The 19,608-nt window shown below is 35.4% G+C and overlaps 1 protein-coding gene across 3 annotated transcripts in view; it reads left to right on the top strand.

The window, feature by feature from the left end:
* Positions 1-19,113, top strand: part of LOC145693230 (P2R1A-PPP2R2A-interacting phosphatase regulator 1) — a 59,759-nt gene extending 40,646 nt beyond the window's left edge. For all 3 annotated transcript variants that reach the window (XM_081769030.1, XM_081769031.1, XM_081769029.1), the window contains 2 exons: positions 13,997-14,167; positions 18,350-19,113. In XM_081769030.1, coding sequence (XP_081625156.1) covers positions 13,997-14,167; positions 18,350-18,737 — 559 coding nt within the window. In that variant the 3' untranslated portion in view covers positions 18,738-19,113. The remainder of the gene's footprint in view (positions 1-13,996; positions 14,168-18,349) is intronic.
* The last annotated feature ends 495 nt before the right edge of the window (positions 19,114-19,608 follow it).

Raw genomic sequence — 19,608 nt, 5'->3', positions numbered from 1 at the left:
TTAAGAGTTATAAATATTGTAAGTGATGAATACTTTAAAATATCAAACAATACTTTCAACAAAGTGGATACGTTAAATATGTAGGACCAACAATGGGACCAAAACTACTTCCAGGGAAGAAATTAAATGTCAACGGAAAGTAAGGAATTAGGGTTATTATTCAGTCCAAACTCTTTGTGTTTACGGATTCTGTCGAATAATTTAAAGTTTAAAATATATGAAACTACGTATAATTATGTTTGATGTGCTGTATGGTTACGAAACATTGGCTTACCCTGAGGAAAGAACACAAACTGAAAGTATTCGAAAATAAAATATTGAGCTGAATATTCAAACTTAAGAGTGATAGAAATGCGGAAACTTCATAACAAGGAACGGTATAGTTCAGGCCAGAAACTTCATAACGAGAAACGGTTTGCCTAATATTGAATGGGCATCAAGTTAAGGAGGCTCAAGTGGGCAGGTCATGTAACCAGAATAGAATAAAGAATAAATGTTTTCAAAATTATAACTGGGAATCCAATCGGAAAAATGCTAACATAAAGACCTAGATGCAAATAGGAGGACAAGATAAAGATAGATCTCACAGAAATAGGAATACCAAGTTAGCGGGTTCAGTTAGCTACGGACAGAAGACAGTGGAGAACTTTGGAGAATGCTGCGTTAAACCTCCGGATTCCATAGGCCATAAAAATAGCTAGTTATTCTGTTGGAACATAGTTATTTATATACTGTATGAAACAGTACATTGTCAAGTAGCAGATTACATCTATTGTTTGTTTTCGCTTAATGATGAAATAAATAATCTTAAAGTGATACACATACACCTAACAGTGATATAAATACTACTAACAGTGACGCACATATTTCTAACAGTAATACACGTATTCTAACAGTGATGCACATACTCCTAACAGTGATACACACTTCTAATATAACGCACATACCTCTTTACAATGATACAGATACTGCTAACGGTGACGCACATACTACTAACAGTGACACATATATTTCTAACAGTAATACACATACTCCTAACAGTGATGCACATATTCCTAACAATGATACACATCTTTAACGTGGGCACACATAATTCTAGGAGTGATACACATACTTGTAACAGTGACACACATACCCTAATAGTAACACAAATATTCATAACAGTGATACACATACTGCTAACATTGACACAAATAATCCTAACATTGATATACTTCTAACAGTGATGCACGCTTCATAGAGCCTCTTTGGTGAACGGAACGCTAAACATCAATCCAAACATATGAAATTTGCTTTCGGAAAGAGCATTCACATACAAAGATATACTACCTACATAAAGTTCAACAATTTTGCGCTTAACTGTTGTCTATATCTATACCAAAAATTATCAAAAATGTTTGATTTTTATTTTTTCCTCTTGTTTATATTATACCTAATACAAAATATCGTGTCATTGTTGATAAAACTAGATTTTCGATTCTTGTGTTCACTGTTGTCGTTACTAAGAGCTGGAAAATTCAGTGCGGCGATTGAAAGTATACTAGTCAGACGTGAAATAGTGAAGGTCTGAATTTAAAAATGGTTTATGACTTCAAGACTTCTTTTCTTGTGCTATTTTCGAAACAAATCCGATTTCCGTTCATTGATAATCCGAGAAATACCATCAGTTGTGATCGTCGTTGCACAGAGTATCAGAGTACTGACTCCAATGGGAATGTAATTTACACATACAAATACGATGAAGTGGTTACACGAGTTTTTATTTATACGTTGAAAGCTTACTCTGTCGCCTGGTTCTCAGTTAACGACATGTGTGTAAAATGCATGCTACCGTATGTCAGCATTCGCACTGATGTACGGAACTTTGTGATGTTGCATAAGGAGCCTTCTCTCGGATATATTCCAGCAGATGCTTCCTGTGAATCCGATGAAGATGATGACAGCGACCCGGCCACGTTACTATGTGCCGATGAAGAACTTAATTTCGTAAATAGCATGTCTGAGCATATGATACACTGAAGCAATTCGCTTACCGCAATAGCTTCTGAAGATTACAAAAGCGATATCTCAGAGAATGATTCATTAACTGACATCCCAGAGTCAGAGTGTTCGATGGAATCATATTCGATTCTTCTGAAACCAGAACAAATAAGCGGAAGAAAAGATCGTGGTGGCGGCGACTACTCTGTTGCTTCACAGGTTCGACGGCAGACTAGGAAATCGATGAACTTTAAGAGGCTCTTAAACGAACTATTGAAGCTCTAACAACAGGGTTGACTATTCAGCTATTTACATCTTTGTGCTGTCACTGTTAATGTTTTTAATAAACCCTGATCGTCTCTAGATACTTTAAAACGCTCTTCACCGTTATGGAAAACAAGATAAAACAAAATTTTCCTTGTAGCTGCCGTGCCTTGGCACAGATTTTCTTTAAGAAAAAAGAAAAAATATTGGAAACATTTTGCTTATGACAATAAGTACATGTTAAACGTGACTTGTCATCACATATTGAAAAAATACCCTTTGGACAACAATTCGATATATATTAAATTTGGAATATTCTGAAGACTATTCAAACGCAAAAGAAAAAGAAAGCATGATAGGATGATGAACGACAGAAGTGTCTAACTGCGAACAAGTTGGAGTTATCAGTTTCTTCACATTAAAATTATAAAAAAAACAGTCAAATCTGTGTACAATGAAATGGTTCGAACTTTCCTTGTGAATATATGGTCTACCACATGTGGAGATATTCTATATTGTATATGTTTCTACTGTATTCTGTTTTATTGTATACTACTTGTAAAGAAACGCTGTTTCTGTTGCTTCAATGTGTTAAGAGCAATTTAATGTATTGACAGTATGTTTTGTGATACATCATCACCTGTAAACACATGTGACTGCCCATATACGTAGTAGTGAAGAAAGGGAACTATATTTTTGGAAAAGAATATATTTCGAAGTACTATTAGGATCTACAGCAGAGGACAAAAAAGATGAGAAGAAACTTGTATTGCTATGGAGTGCTCATAAATGGATAGAAAGTTTCCTCCATTGTATCTTTGAATACTATTTTGAGAAGTATTGAAGCGAATTACTCTTTTAGAAATAATTAGAATATTATTAAGCTCAAAAATGAAGAAAAAAAGAAAAAGAAAATCAATTGTTACAGCTAATCTTATAGTATAGTAAATGAAACATCTGCGATAAATTTGTCATAAGTTTTTGGTGTAAAAAAATATTAAAGAAGACTTATCAGAAACTTAAATATGAATCAGTAAGTGAGATTTACAGTGGGAAAAGAAATTACAAAAACGTAATTGGAAAGGATAGAGGTTAAGGTAATTCGACTGAGATGTTGCTTCTGACCATCTTAGGGCTAATATATATATTTAGAAGAAACGTTAAGAAGAATGTAAATCTGTACGCAAAAGATCTTGTGAGCATATACTGTAATAAATCTGTACGCAAAAGATCTTGTGAGCATATACTGTAATTCAGTGCTATTCAACCGGGGGTACGCGTACCCCTAGTGGTACGCGAATATGTTTCTGGAGGTACGTAATGCTGCTTCTGGGGGTCTGCTGGAAATGTTTGTTGACAGTTCACTGCAAATGAAATTCGATAACTTGTCAATTCGTGACTTGTATTTATGCTCCACAAGAGTACAAGGAACTTACTGACATTGCTGTTTCACAACTTCTTACATTTCCATCAGCATACTTGTATGAACAAGGTTTCTCTGCATTAACATTAATAAAAACTAAACACAGAAAGTGCTTGAATCCAGAATCAGCTCTGATTCTCGCACTCTCGAAAATTCGACCAAGAATCGAGGAGTTGGCGTTCCGGAAACAAGCTCAGTCATCTCATTAGCAGCTTAGTTCTAAAGCGACTTTTAGTTTTTGAATTTTTAACATAGTCCTCAGTCATGAATTATCAGGGAGGATGAGGGAAAAATTCCCCTCAGTAGAACTAGATGTCTTCCATATGTTCTGATTTTTCCCATGTTAATTTTTTCGGATGTGCATTTTATCCCTCTGTAAATAGTCTTCTAATTGGCACACTGATTGTCCTTTTGTTGGCTCCTTATTTGTCCCCCTTTTTAATCAACAGAACACGTGTATTAAGTTCAATAAGTTAATTTCTATTTTATTTCTTTTACACAGCTTCAGGAGTACACAGTTGGATGGCGAACTGTATTTAGTGGTACGCGAGAAAAAAAAGTTGAACAGCACTGCTGTAATTGACAATTCTATGCAATTATTTTGTGTTTAGTTAAAAGTTGATTAATTGCTAATCAAGACGGTAGAAAGCATTGCATGGATTAAAATGTTTCCCGAAACAAAACAATGTATAAATCGTGCTTCATCGAGGGCCGCGATGGCTTTGGTAGTGTGTTCATCTCTGGAGCATGGAGTCCCTGGTTCGTTCCCAGCTCGCGCGAAGTAGACTTTAAGGTGGACGAACATCGGGTCTTTGGGTTTTTGTCAAGGTTTTCTTCATTCCACCATTTCACTCATTCTCATCAGCAACGTCTCCTTTAGCCAACACGGCATAACCGTGGGACGTAAAACTGAAAGATTTCATGCTTCATCGAGTATATTTTGGCAGCCATGCTTTTTGAGGGAATTTCGCAGCAATAGAAAGTAAAGAAACTGGTAATTTGATATAACTTACGGTAAAGTAATTAGAGCAGAATAGTGCATTTCTCGTGTAATAAGGAAGATAAATGATTTCCTGTACCTTGCGCAAATGTTTGATTTTATCCTTTCTTTAATATTGCACTTGCGTTAGGTTCTGTATGCTTCATTGGAGGGTCTCACCTTATGCAGATTAAATCGAGAAATGATTCACGTGTTGGTTATTTTTTTTTTCTTTCTTTCTTCTTACCAATATTCCACTACAAAGTTCCTACAAACTTCTTTAATCAATTATAAAATGCAAATAGAACCTAAAACTATTAAAATATTAGAGAAAAGATAAAACTAAATAACATTTGCGCAAGGTACGTAAAATTGCTTATTTTCCTTATTATACATAATTTGCGTAAACAATATGGAAACTTGAACTACATTTCTTGGTTTAAAATTAGTATCTATATTGTCTTCTGCAACCAAGGTTTACGCACTGAATATGACACATATTTATCGCTGAAACATCTGCGTCTGCATTATTATTCGGATGCTTAGGGGAGTGTTGTACTTCTGTTATAATAATTAAGATTTCTTTTCCCTGTCGAAAGACTGGTGTATGGACGTTTCCCTTGGACGAGAAGTAAGTGCCAGTATTGGCAGATTAGATTAATTATTTTTGTTTTATTTTGTGGTGAGAAAAAATTCAATGAAGTAGTTGGCTTTTGTTACATGTTTTTATCCTTATATTGTTTCTTTCCCCTATGCATACACTTTACCAGACGAGAAGTACTTCTGTACACAGGTGCAGTCCAAGGTCCGTCGACCCTACTGTTCCCCGCTTTTAAAGGTCCCTTCATAACTCGCTGTTTCTGCATAGCCACTTTCTGCAGCTGTAATGTGACGTAACCGCGATGAAGCAGGGACAAATATCGTGTGCTAAGCTAATGTCCGAGCGTAGCGATTTGCAAAGGAAAACAAATTTTTAATATATATATATATATATAAACTATATACAGATACAGTACGTACTTACCTTAGCATTGTGCAGCACTTGAAGAACAGCTTTGCATCCATTATCTTCGTTTAAGAACATTTCACCTCCGAAGTTCTCGTGTTTTTCTGTTCAAAAACCGAATTCTGAAGAATGTCCTAGCTTTGGCGAATACTTTCAACATAGCTGGATCTTCACTTGGAAGTGTCTTCCTTAGGACATCAAATAATCGACCAATCACATTCTTTTTTCGATACATGGTTTTCTTATGAAATTTTCGAAATATAACTTTACATTTTTTTATTGCTTCCACCCACCCGGAAGAAGGTGAAACGAGACCACCACTCAAAGCGACTTCTGTCCATCTTAAATTTGAATTATGAGAATTCATATGACTTGCAGCACCAAAGTTCTTACATTTCTTTGCAATGTATCCAGCCACATCTTAATGCTTCCGTTTCTTCTCTCCGTGTGAAAATTGTTATGTCATCTGTTCCTTCATCCAAACTGAAATCTGGCATTTCTTTCACACTTTCATTTTTAGATACAAGTTCTCCAGAGCCAGAAGAATCTATAAGATCATGGAAAAGTGATTTTGTCATGGTATCATCTCCAGTTGCTTCTACTGGAGCATTTGTAGGATGCGGTAAACGGCATCTTAATATTAAAAGGCGTAACCTATGTTTAACTTCTACTGGGAGAGGATAATTATAGAAATGTCCCATTCCACGAAGTTGAGAGAATAAATTCTCCAGCGCATCTTGATTTAATTTTCTTGTGAGTACATACGTAAAATCAATGGTCTTTAAGTCCTCATAAAGTACCGTAAGGCTACTGATAGAAACAAGTAAACCGTGCCAAAAGGGTAATAGATTGTTTTCAGCAATTACTTTCAGAGCTTTAATTGTTTCTTCCATTTGGTTTACTATTCCAATTTGTTTTTCAAAATGTACTCCAAAACCACATTTAAGCTCGTTGGTGGCATCAATGGGAGCAGCAAAATTCATGATGTCAATAAAATCATTCACAAGCTGGAAGAAGCTGTACACTGTTTCATTTTCTGGCAAATATTTAATAAGCGCAGCCGTATGATGAGAAAACAGCTCCATTGCAGGAGCAACTCTTTGTCTATCATTTTCCTGCAACATAGTATGATGCCAGCAGGGCCTAAAATTGAGTGGAGTACTCCACACTTTGTGGAACTGTAGGAAAGGAGTGTGGAGCTATAATTCTTAAAGTGTGGAGTGGTACTAATGTGAGTACCGTACTTTTCTCGGATTATGCATTTAAACGCGTTTAGTGTGTCAAACTAAGTCTTACTGATTCAATACATTCATTATGCAATGGGTTACTCAATTTCATATAACTGCCAGTATATGATATTAAGCCAGAGTTAATACGTATAGGTGTCACCTAGATGGCAGGGAAAACCATTGCCAATTTTGAGGTGAAGGAACTTTTTAACTATATTTAGTTTTCAAACGTTTTCGGTTGCATTCATATAGTTTTAAAATATGCAACTAACTGCACGTTTATCTGTTTAAATATGACATTACACTTTTCCGATATAATGAAATGTGTTGTTTTGTAAATAAAAATTGCACGGCCCTTTGAATCCGTTATAGAAATATGTACTACCAGAGATAACATACATCAATAACCACCAAAAATTTAGCCGAAGCACCGTAGACTCTCAACCAATCATAATCTAGGAAATATTATCCGTTCGTAAGTTTCATGCGTAAAAAATCTCGCTAGCCGGTCCGGTTTAATTCTTTTCTGTAGATCAGCGTTCGCTGTTTGGTGACGATGCATTTTTGTCTTTGGTAAAGTAATTTCATTACTTTAGAAACAAAACGAAAATGGAACAGAGGAAGGAAATAAAGGAACAAAAGGTAAGCCAATGTTCCTTTAGTTCGTCTTTATGCTTGCAGACACTACACCTAACACATGGTTCTCGTCTAGTTGATTTACCGCTACTTTGTGCCTACAAACAGCATAGGGTATTCAATTTTCTATGTTGCTGGGCGTTGGACATTAGGTCTATTTATAATTATATGGAATATTGGAATTCAAAGCCTCAGTAAAATTATACAGGGATCCCTCCAGGGATTTCTTAGTGTGGGCACCCATTACTGACTAAATATTACCCGGTTTTGAGAAATCGCGCTCACAGTCAGCAGTATGAACAGATACAGGGCACTAGCCTATAAAGCAGTAAATTTGGGCCAAGTTGGGCATGTTGGGTAAAAGAGTACATATTCTTGTCAGTGGAGAAGTACTTCACCAACTCGGAGTATTTTTATTCGTTTCACGTATTAACGCAATTTGATGCGTATCCGCATCGCATCCGCAATTTGATGTGCTGCCCATCGCATTAATTCAGCATGGAAAGATGTCACCAAGAATGTCCAAGAAGTTTCATCTGTCATACAAGCAGCATTTGGACTGTGTGCTTTCTATCACTCTTCAGGGCAGCGAACAAAAAGTTTAACGATGCTTCAGAAAATAACTTAGAAGTTTTGCACTACCCAGAATATTTTGACGTCAAGTGGACAGAATTTTCATTCAGTATGCTCACTACTCTCCTAAAAAATTGGTATCCAAGCTGCCTTTAATTGCAAACGGAAATCCATGGATGTAATGAAGCCAATGGTCATCTGCGTAAATGAATAGAAGTAAATCGCCTTCATCTTCTGTGTCTTGTGACAGACGCTCTATATGTTTTCAAGAACTGCCAGCACAAGTTTGAGAGTGATGAAATGTTTCTTTTGGACATAATAACAAATAAAAATAGAACTGTAGCACAATTGGAGACCATGAAAGAGAAACCTCTGTTAGGCGGTTGGGAAGAAACGTTTTTAAACGAACGTGTGCAAGAGAACGTCAACGGAGAAATACAGTACTCATTACATGGTATTCAACTTCATCGTAACACACGTCGCAAAAAAAAAAATCCCATAACAAATATGTCAGTGAGAAAAGATATTTTACTGTATCTGTAGTACGCTACGAAGTCCTGGATTCCATAATTAACTTTGTTAGTCAGCGTTTGCTGTTTGAAGACAGTATTGTTGCTTTGGAGCCTTTGCGTGTTTTGCAAGATAATGTAACTGATGACGCCCTAAGAGAGTTATTTGACCTGATACAGATCTTTTGCAGTTCGCAATGCAATATAGAGAGGCATTATCGTGCAGTATGTTAAAAGGTCTGGACGCTAAAAGCCTTCTCATGAAAATCTGTGGAAATCAGTCATTTCATGCTCTGTCAACAAGTCTAGCTCGAGTTGTTGCTTCGAAAACATATTCTTTCGATGTTGAAAGACTTATAAGTGACTACAACATATTGAAAACAAATAACAGACTCTCTTTGCTCCCATTATTGTGAAAAATTACCTTCACGTTAATATAAATATGGGTCCATTGGAAAATTTTAGCCCAACCCCTGCTGTTATGAAATGGCTGGCCAGAAAGGAAAGGCGTTTTGAAGTTGGTAGGAAGTCAAAGGAACAGCCCTGGTATAACGGTATATTTGCCTCGGCAGAAAACAGACTGAGCGTGTGATGATCACGGAAAAATGACAGTGAAATTCTTATGTAAGAAAAAGTGATTTTTTACTTCCAGTGTGACTATTTTTCTTACCGGTTTGTTTCCAATATTTTATGGTTAAATACAATACAATTAAATATTTGCCTTTAATTTTGTTTGCTCTGGATGCCAAAATTTTCCTAAATAATAATAATAATAATAATAATAATAATAATAATAATAATAATAATAATAATAATAATAATAATAATAATATAATTTGGTCGCAGGTAAACATGATGTACTGGACAGAACACTGATTATATGTCTAAACAAATGCTGACTAGTTTTTCTATACTAGGGTACAGCGGGGTAATTTGAATAATTTCAGACATTGACTCATATATCAGAAACTGTAATTGGTGTCCAAATACAAAATTGTGAACAAAAACTTTGAACCTTCCTATTACTTAACAATTTTTCTTAAGAGAGTATCTGAGATACATCATTTTGAAATTTGGGTATTCAATTTCCCCGCCGAAATTTCGAAAAACGTAAATGCGAGGGGCAATTTGAATAACGAGTGGGGTAATATGAATAACCAAAATAAACAAGTCTTATAGAAATAATATATAAACTAGTTAATAGTTAGATTGCAAATTCTACGGTATTTGAAATATGCTCATTTTGAATGAAAAGAAGTACATAAATTGTAAATATGCGTCACCTGTAGCTATATTTTTGAATGTAGGCCTATACTTAAAAAAAAAAAAAAAAATTAGTAACACTGTCCAAGGCAAAGAGCCGTAATAGGTTAATTCATCTTCCATTGTTCGTATTTAACGACAACAGATAAACTGTTTTCGACCTTCTGCACCGACACAGACTTCGTGGAACCATGCCTTACAACGCTAGCAACGAATCAAGTTTCCCTTTCTAGCAGAACGTTCTGAATAGTAATTAAGAAGGCAAAAACAGCAATTCCATGTTTGACTTTCATTGCCTGCTGCCATCTTTAGACTTAGAAATACATCTTTGTCACTGGAAGGGGTAGAGGATATCAGTTTCTTTCGAGCTTTCATTTTTTTTTTTTTTTTTTTTTTCGTGTCAGGTTCTGTATTAGCACTCTTTTTTCTCGTAGTATCCTTGGATTTTGTTGCACCCGATGCTTGCGTCTTTCCTTGGAGTTGTTTTATTCTCATTCCCCGAATATTTTCAGAAGTTCAGTGGCATGATTTTCCTGTGACACGACGTCTCTTCTGCACACAAACTTTTTCTGGGCTGAGAAGCACTTGTTGTATGGATTCATTTATAGGCTTCGTTGGGACAAAGTTTTGAGAGCCATGACCGGAAGAAGAAGGCGCGTTGTTAAGATCTTCTTCCCAAGAAGACTGCTCCTCAAAATGTGTAACAAAGCCATACGTTTCCGAAGGGTCGAATCGAAATTCGTCAATAGCTTGTGGACTAAAGAGGTATATACCGATACATGAAAACTCATTAACTACCAGTCCAACAGAAGCTGTCCGCTTCCAGGCTTCAATGAACAAAATGCAGAACTGAGATTTACTAATCACTAAGCTCGGGTTTTGGTGAATCCAGATAGTTGCCTCTTGGTGGTAATTGGCTTTAAGGGCCTTAAAAACAGAGCGATCGAGTGGTTGTAATACGTATGCTGTGTGTGGAGGTAGGTAAAGCATTTCGATGTCATGGCTTTGGCAGAACGCTAAGGACAAAAGTTGAGAGTGAGATTTTGGGTTTTAAAATCCGGATTTTTGCGTAAGCCTTTGAATGTTACTACAGGAAGTATAAAAGACCTGGCATTGTAGCATGCTATCACCGTTATATTTTCCCCGCACTCAACAGATGTTAAACTTATCACCTCTTTTCTACCCTTTTCTGCAAGAATTTTAGGGGTCTGTTATCTAGAGGAAGCCTACTTTAGTGCATATTATAAATACGGTTAGGATGGTTTATGGAGATCATACTCGTTCATTAATTTTCCCAGTAAGTCAAAATAAGAATTCAGATTCCTTGTTAACACCAAAAGCTCTCGCTTTTGACAAACAAATATAAAATAGTAGGCCTATAGCTCTAATTGGACTGGTATTCAAATTGCCCCGTTTTGAATTATCCAAATTGCCCCGCAGTCGACGAATATTCCATTCAGAACGTGTTATAAAAACTGCTCATTAGTTGACGCCAGCGTACAGTATATCAATGCCCCACATGCTACTGATACGATTATAATCCAGAGCGGTTTCATTTTATCCAGTTAATAATAAGGAAAGCTTAAGAAAATAACGGTGAAAATTATAACGACCTAAAACTACACATATTCGTACTTACCTTGCAGCAAGCAAAAAATCGTGTAAGCCTTCAGAACCGAAGGAATATTTTGTATTTCTGAGAGCGACTTCTGCAAATCACCACCTACAAATCCACCGCAGGTTCAGTAACATGGCGAGCCGCGTTTTCACTCCAGCTGGCAAAATGCTTAACATTATTCAAATTTCCCGCCTATTCGAATTACCCCGCTGTACCCTATATAAAATTTTTACCAGTGTGGAGCTGTGATTTTGTTGAATTTTAGGCCCTGGATGTCAGTTTAATTTTGAAAAAAGTTTTAATTCTGAAGAATCAAGCTTCAGGAGCATCTCTGAGACTTTTCTCGATAGTTGCACCGTTCAATTCAAAGCCACTATCTACGAAATGATTTATTAATTTCACCAAATGTGGCAAATCTGCAAAGACGCAATTTTTTTCGTTTTCAGTCACCGGATTCATGAAATATGAGTGTTGTTCATTTACTTGTAACTCATTCCACAACCTCCTATTACCACCACCCAAATCGGAAACAATTGCAACTATCTTGAATCCTGAGACTTCAACTTTTGATGTGATTTCAAAGAGTAACTTTTTACTCATAGTCTTATCGAAATCACAATACACTGGCTGTTTCCACGCATCTGTCAAACCTTGAACAATTGCCACTTGAACATTTCTGTGTGGGTCCAAAATCAAATCATCCTCCTGGTCATAGCATACGCGCCCGTTAACGTTCATTTCATCAAACATAAGGACTGAATATTTCTCCACACTCTTTAAATAGCGCCCTTGCTCCGTCAAAATCTTCAAAACTGGAGTAAGAATACCAGGAGAAAACGGTAACTTTTGCACCCAACATCAAAGTGTTGACACACTGGGTCGGGGGATCCGAACCTGTAACCGCAGATGATTGTATAACTTGTCACTGATAGCGCGTTGTGTTAATGCAGGAATGATACCTTCCTCAGACCATCTTAATTTTTTCTTACCATTTATCAGCATATTTAATTGGCCAGGTGTAAAACTTTTTCGTAATATACCGACCACCCGGTTATTAACCACTCTTGAAACGACCACGATATTCTATTTTAGAACTGACCTTTGACACTAATTCATTATTTTATTTGCTTTCCAATTCTTTTAACTTCGTTTGCAAATCTATTATTTCGGCTTTGTACATACTAATGTCAGACTTCAATTTTTCGTTCTTTTCGCGCAAATAGGAAAGCTCTTCCTTAAGTTTATGCCCCTCACTCTCCGCAGAACAAACGAAAGATAACACCGACAAAGAGTTATTTTTTGTTTCGGTCACAATAGTTTTTTCATCTGACTGCACCCCAATGTCTGACAATTTTTTTTTTCCTTAAACACCTAGCTTCCATACGCTTATTTCTTTCATTATTTATTTAAGCACGGTTCACATGTGACACTGGTAAGTTCGTTGAAGCTACAGCATCTCGTTTCAACTTTTTCTTGGGCGGAATATTTAGAAGCTCAGATTTTAAATTACGTTCATAAGCTTCGGGAATAAAATGGTCGGAACAGACGCGAGCGTTTTCAACTTTAAACATGTCTTTCCGACAGCATTTATTTTGCCAAACTTTCTGTAATTTAGGATCCTGGGGAAACACATGATAAATAATGTCGGAACCCTTCGTATTTCTACTGTGATTGCGACAAGCACTTACCGCACAATTCGGCATGCCTACAGGCTAATACGAACACTACAGGAAAAAGAATCACTCACTACACTCGAAAAATCAAACTAACAAACAAGGGTGAATGACAGGGACCTTGGATGAAAGCTGTCTCTGCTCTCGCCGTGACGTCACAGTTTTATTGCATCTTTGGTTTTTCAAGAAGGGTAGTTATGACGCGACCTTAAAGGAGGAAAAGGAACTGTAGGGTCGACGGACCTTGGGTGCAGTCGTTACGGGAGAGGCTAAATCTTCCTTGAATGAAATTTGAGAGTGGAAGATTCTTGGTGCTGGAGACCCAGACACAATGTTAATGGGAGCAGATATGATTGAGATTTGTCATTAAACTGTAGAGCCACTGTCTCATATAACTTCGTATTATAAGGAACGTTAAACTCTCTCTTTCTCTCCCGCCCCCCCCCCCCAAAAAAAAAAAAAAAACTTTTTAATCCACGATTTAGGTGCTATAATTAATATCATTCTTATCCTCAGTTTATGGTTCACATTCATAACTGAATTATTAGTGTAAGCAAATTTTATGGCAATGGTTTACTTCGTTTTTTGGTGCGTAGCTTATTTGATTATGTCAAACTGTCCCTAATTTATAAAGCAAGTGTGTAAAATAATTTACACTCTCTCGCTAACTCATTTCAAATACCATATTTCATGGTGTTAATTGAGTTTGATGTATGCTGGTCAAATTTTAATCGTAATCAGTTAACATTTGTGACTGTTTTTCAATAATTATGATGAAATCTGAATCTTTTTTTTATTATTATTATTATTATTATTATTATTATTATTATTATTACCTTGTAGGAGAAGCTTGAGTCCTATCGCAATGAGACCGAGTACGCTGGGAGCAGTGAAAAGAAAATGCGAATTGGAAGATGATAAAGTCGACGGTTATCTTTCACCGCCTGCGAAGAGGCCGAATTGTTACTCATTGGAGAGAGGTGGACTTCTTATACCTCACTCACTGTCAAACAGGTAACTTAGAAGGATCAGTTTTCTCTCTTACTATAACTGTTGTAGTTTAGACAACAATATCCTGAACTTGTTATCAAATAAAAATATTCTTTTGTAATTAGGACGGTGATCAGTAACAAATGATTTTGAAAGCGAACGCAAGGAACACGTTTTGTAGATTAAATTTAATGTTAACTTTAATATATTCCGAAGATATGTTTATCAAAATTATTCGACAACTTGGCTGTTGTTTTCTTCGAGAAAGGTGACGATTACTTGTTAACTATTATACCTACGATCAGTTTTTGCTAAACAAAATCATCTTTATTCTAAACTGCGATCATTCCTTGCTTAAACCAGGGCTCCTACTCGTCGTGGGAATCCTGGAAAACCTGGAAATGTCCTTGAATTGATTTTGTCCGGGAAACATCCTAGAAATGTCATTGAAAATGCATTTCTGTCCTTGAAATTTACAGAAATACTGAATGTCAGGTTTTTCGTAATGAAGATTTTAGTTGATTGCTGTTTTTGTTTGCTGTTCCTGTTTTTGTGCTGAGTAATAATTTGTCATGGTCCTGCATGTGTGGGTGGTTGGTGGGCATTCTTTCTCCGAAGAGAATGGTTGGCTGAGCCCATTCTTGGATGCTGTCTTCAGTAGTACTATCCTCCAGAAACTGTGCTTTGTACCTGTATCAATCCTCCATAATCAGTCTATTTCCGCAACAAACTTACTTTTCAGTAAAATATATGCTATTGCAATATATGAATGCTATTCGTGACAAGGTCATATCTAGATGAAACTCAATTCCTTGCTATATCAGCAACATAATAAGTGCATCAAATGTGGACTTGAGATTTGCAACTTCACAAAGTCTCCATAGTGCTTGCAAAGATAGAAACGTTACTGAAAAGGAAAAACTCCAGTTTAGAATTAAATGTCAGACATTCCTGTGCATAGGCTGCTGCTGTATGTCATACAAAAGAGTCCACTGAAACATAGTCTTGTGAGAGACCTTACATGCCTAGATCCAGATAGTGTGTCATACATGAAGTTTTGTTTGTGAAGAGATAAGTGTAAATGTACAACAGCTCCAAAGAAAGGAAAGGAAATTGATGGAAACAAATGAAGCTTTGGAAACTGAAACAAACTAGTTTGCACATGAAGCAGAGCAGATGTCTTGCTTTACTTTATTGACGAAGTCAAATGCTATCCGTAGAGCAGCTTCGCTAAAGAAGAAAGAGATTACGTCTATAGCTGAGAAAACCATACAAATCCATACTCAGTTGAAAAAGTTGTAATATAATTCCTTTTTTTCCTTAATTATATTTGTCACACAATGAAGATGTTATGTATGAAAAATAGATTTTTGTTGTTTGTAAATTTGTTCGGTGTACAAGTAAAATGTCATGTGGAAAGAATAAAAATACATGTGCTAGATGTGGGTGGATCGGTTGGCCGTAAGGGGAATTGGAAGACCACCAAACAAAAGCAGCATTTACGCTCTGCTTTGTGTATTTAATTATTGTATGTTAATGCTGTACTTGCATTAATATTCACTGCATAAGCTACTGTATCTTTCATTTCACTGTTATGAGTTTTGAACCTACAGTTGAACCCTGTTATACCTTCCTGTGTCAAGGTCCTGGAAAATTGATTTGTACTGGATTTTTTTTTTTTTGGGGGGGGGGGAAGATAGTGGGTACCCTGTTAAACTGCAGAGCTATTTACAAGTAGAATTGCAAAAGCACGATGTCATTCGTAAAAGCAATTTTATTTGTAAATAGCATTTCAGTTTAAAGAAAAAATTACAATATTTAATCTGCTTAAAACAGGATCTTGCCAAAGATTATGATAATTAAATTGATTTACAGTGAAGAGGATTTTGTTGAACCAAATAGTAATCGTAGTATAATAATCAACTAGTAAGCTTCCGAGAAAGATGATAGCCAAATTATCCAATTAATTGGAATAAAAATCTATTTCGGAATATGCATTATAAAGGTTAGTACCATTTCTCTTCTCTATAACGGAGAGAATCAAATAAATGTGTAAATAAATCATAAATAATTGCTGAAAGAGGTCTGGTTTGTAATATTGTTTTAAGCTTTGACGACGAGAGTTCAACATTACTCTTCTCTGGTTTTAGGTGATAAACGTCGTATATTTTAGGTATTTAGCCGACGATCGTTTCACTGCTCCTATCGCCACCCTCAGTGTCAATATTGGTTGTCCATATACGTCCTGCGATCCATATACCATGAGATTCGGGACACTAACACCGTCTCCTGTGCAAAAAGCTCAATATTTTTTAGACTACCTGATTTTTTTTAAAGCCAATATAGCTCCCAAATCTAAGTTCGAGTAGAGACAATTTATGATGTATACTATTACTACAATAATGCAAGATCGTTCGTTTCTGTAGTCGAATTCATTATTTTTCTTACAATATTAAATAGACTACTTTGGCCTTTAGAATATAAACAAATTTTCCCAACTAACGTAACTGGTTTTAGAAAAGTTACTTCAATTTATGATGCCTTTAAATCAGTTTATGTCTTCAGAACAGTAGACAGGGTTCCCACCGACCTGGAAATCCTGAAAAAGTTAGGAAATTTTAAGTACGGATTTTTATTTCTCAGAATCTATTTCTCTTTTTGCCTTTCCCAGGCTATTTGGTAAGAGATATTTTATAAAATAAATTAGTTTGTTTTACAAAACATTTTTGCGTACACACACACTATATACATTTATGTGCGTAGTAGATGAGGGACCCCCTGATTCAGATTTTTTTTTTTTTTTTTTTTTTTTTTTTAACATTAGGCCTGGAAATTTGTAAGTCGTGACCTCGTGACCTGGAAAACTTGGAAAGTCAGGGAATTCGTGCTTGCCAAACCCTCAGTATGCAGTACTCCTTCTTTCCAGAATATTTTTATTAGTAGTAAGCAGTGACCTAAAGAAAGATAACTCTGTAATTTTAGACACACTACTGCAAAAAAATGTATAACCTAAAGATAACTTTTAAAGGAATAACTATTCATAACTTCTTAATCAACAAACAAGTCTTTATTAAAATAAACAATACATATAATAATACCAAAAGTACTTTGCTTGGTCTCATTCAAGGAAGTAAATTAAGCCCAATTTTATCCAATATATTTAATCTGATTAATAATTTAAGATGTAAATTCCAAATAAAGAGTTTTGGAAGCGACCTTATATTGACAGAAGAGACAGAATAGAGAAAGGTAAAAATAAATTACAGAAACTGCTAATGCAATGGACACTACATAATGAATTCCAAATAAATTGGGGAAAATAAAATGTATAATCCTTACAAGGAAAAGAATACCACGAAATATTAACATTAAAATAAATTAACAAAAATCTGTAACAATCCTAAATGCTGAAAATCAAATAAACAATTATGAGATGGAGAGAATTTATATAATTAAAAATACATGTTTTTTTTCAATCAACAAGGGTTAACTTATTTAAAAAAAAATCTTCCGAAGTTAATTTAAAACTATCTGAGTAAAATATTCATTTAAAAAAGCATATATATATATATATATATGGTAATTAAAATTAACAACTGTTTATGTTGACAACTATAGAAGATGACAAATCCACATAGATAATTCCCTCATAAAATACCGGAAATAAATAAATAAATAAATAAATAAAATGCAAGCTCCAAAATCATGTAGACAACTAGGGCGTCAGCTTGTATCAAAAGAGAACACCCATGCTAGGTGAAGATGATGATGATTTCAGGTGTTCTATTTGACAGTGGGTTTTATAATACTTAGGAGGTATACTTATTTCAGTAGTATTTGATTGGAAAAATATCCAAAATATATTTTTGATCTAGTTCTTTATATGAAAGTGTGTCAAGTATCTTGGTACAGTATCCATATGTTACAGTACAGTTTTAACGTAATCATGTTTAAGGAAGAGTAATTGCCCAGTGCACCACGCAGTCGCCAGCAAGATAAAACTCGCTAGGTAATTTCTTTACTCAATGATTTCGGAGGTAATTATTTGTTGCATAAGATATATATATATCGTAAAGGTAACAATTTTGTCCACGTTACAAAAAACTACTTATTTTAAGGCATCAAATATTCATATTTGTTTGCCATTATACAAATAAGTTAATAAAGTAGAAATTCTGCTATAATGATGTTCAATTTTATTTTTAGTCTGGAAACTACACCGAGTCCCATACCAGGTTCGCTAAGTTCTGTTGGTACTCCAGAGTCGTTGTCAAGTGCCGATTCCCCGGGCTTCACATTCCGACCGGTGGATAGTCCTGGAAGCATGGCAACGGATCCATCACCTGTGCGTTCAGTAAGTATGTCCGATTCATCGCAGCCGATGGGTGAAAAATCATTGGGGTCGTCTAATACATCACAGCAAGGATCAGTTACAATGGGTTGTGTTGATACACTAACTGATGAACCGATGCACGAAGAACTTTCTGATGGACAGAATATACAACAGCGAATGGTAGGAAGTAGAAATACTGATATTTCGTTGCTTTCTAAGCACGATCATGTAATGACTTCTGTTGATCAGAATTCAAGATAATGCCCTAAAACAATTTGTGGCAATCTTCTAGTCGTGTAAACATATTTTGTATGTATAATATGACTGAAATATGTTTGTTGGTGTGAATAGTATACCTATGCAACAACCATACATGCAAAAACAAACAAAAGTTGACATTGTATACAAATTATTCAATGTTGGACTTCCTATGCCAGTAAGGTATTTGTGATCAAATATGTAGATATCCTATGTAACACCAGCGTTAAGCTAAGACTGAAATGTAAATGTGATTAAGCTACAAGCTTTCAAATTAATGTTGTGTATTTGTTTCGTGTGATTTTCTTTCTTCCTGGTAAAGCTATTTTGTGAAAGTATTAAATAATTTGTGAATAGCAGAACATATCTCCACAGCAAATGGCTCTTATTACTGCTGTCAAAATCTGTAGAAGAGTAAACAGACAGCTTTCTTTAAAGTATTATCCCTCGCGATTCCTTCCTTTCCTTTCCTTTCCTTTGTGTCCTTTCTTTCTTACCCTTATTCCTAATTGATTGTTAAGGAGAAATATATGTACATTTACAGTACACCAGTGTTTTGACATTGCTGTCTGTAAAGTAAAAGCAGTCTCCTGTGTTTGTAATTCTTTATTTTAAATATTATTTATGACAAAGTACGTATGTTAATGAAAGATTTATATGAACTACGTTATTATTTATTATTACTACAATAATATTTCAAAGGAAGAAAACTGTGGCAGGTCACAAGTGAGAAGTTTATATTGTGTCATTCAGGGATTTTTTTTCTTTTTCCAGTTTAATGAACTAAGATTTTATTGATCCCAGTACCACAGAATGTGTATATATATATATGTGTGTGCGTATATAGAAAGCTTTTTACAAAATTTCCTTGCAC

This window comes from Thermobia domestica, chromosome 8 (assembly GCF_964235325.1).
Source record: "Thermobia domestica chromosome 8, izTheDome1.hap1.1, whole genome shotgun sequence".
Taxonomy (NCBI): Eukaryota; Metazoa; Arthropoda; class Insecta; order Zygentoma; family Lepismatidae; genus Thermobia; species Thermobia domestica.
The sequence above is the reverse complement of the archived record's forward strand: the minus strand, read 5'-3'. Positions and strand labels throughout refer to the sequence as shown.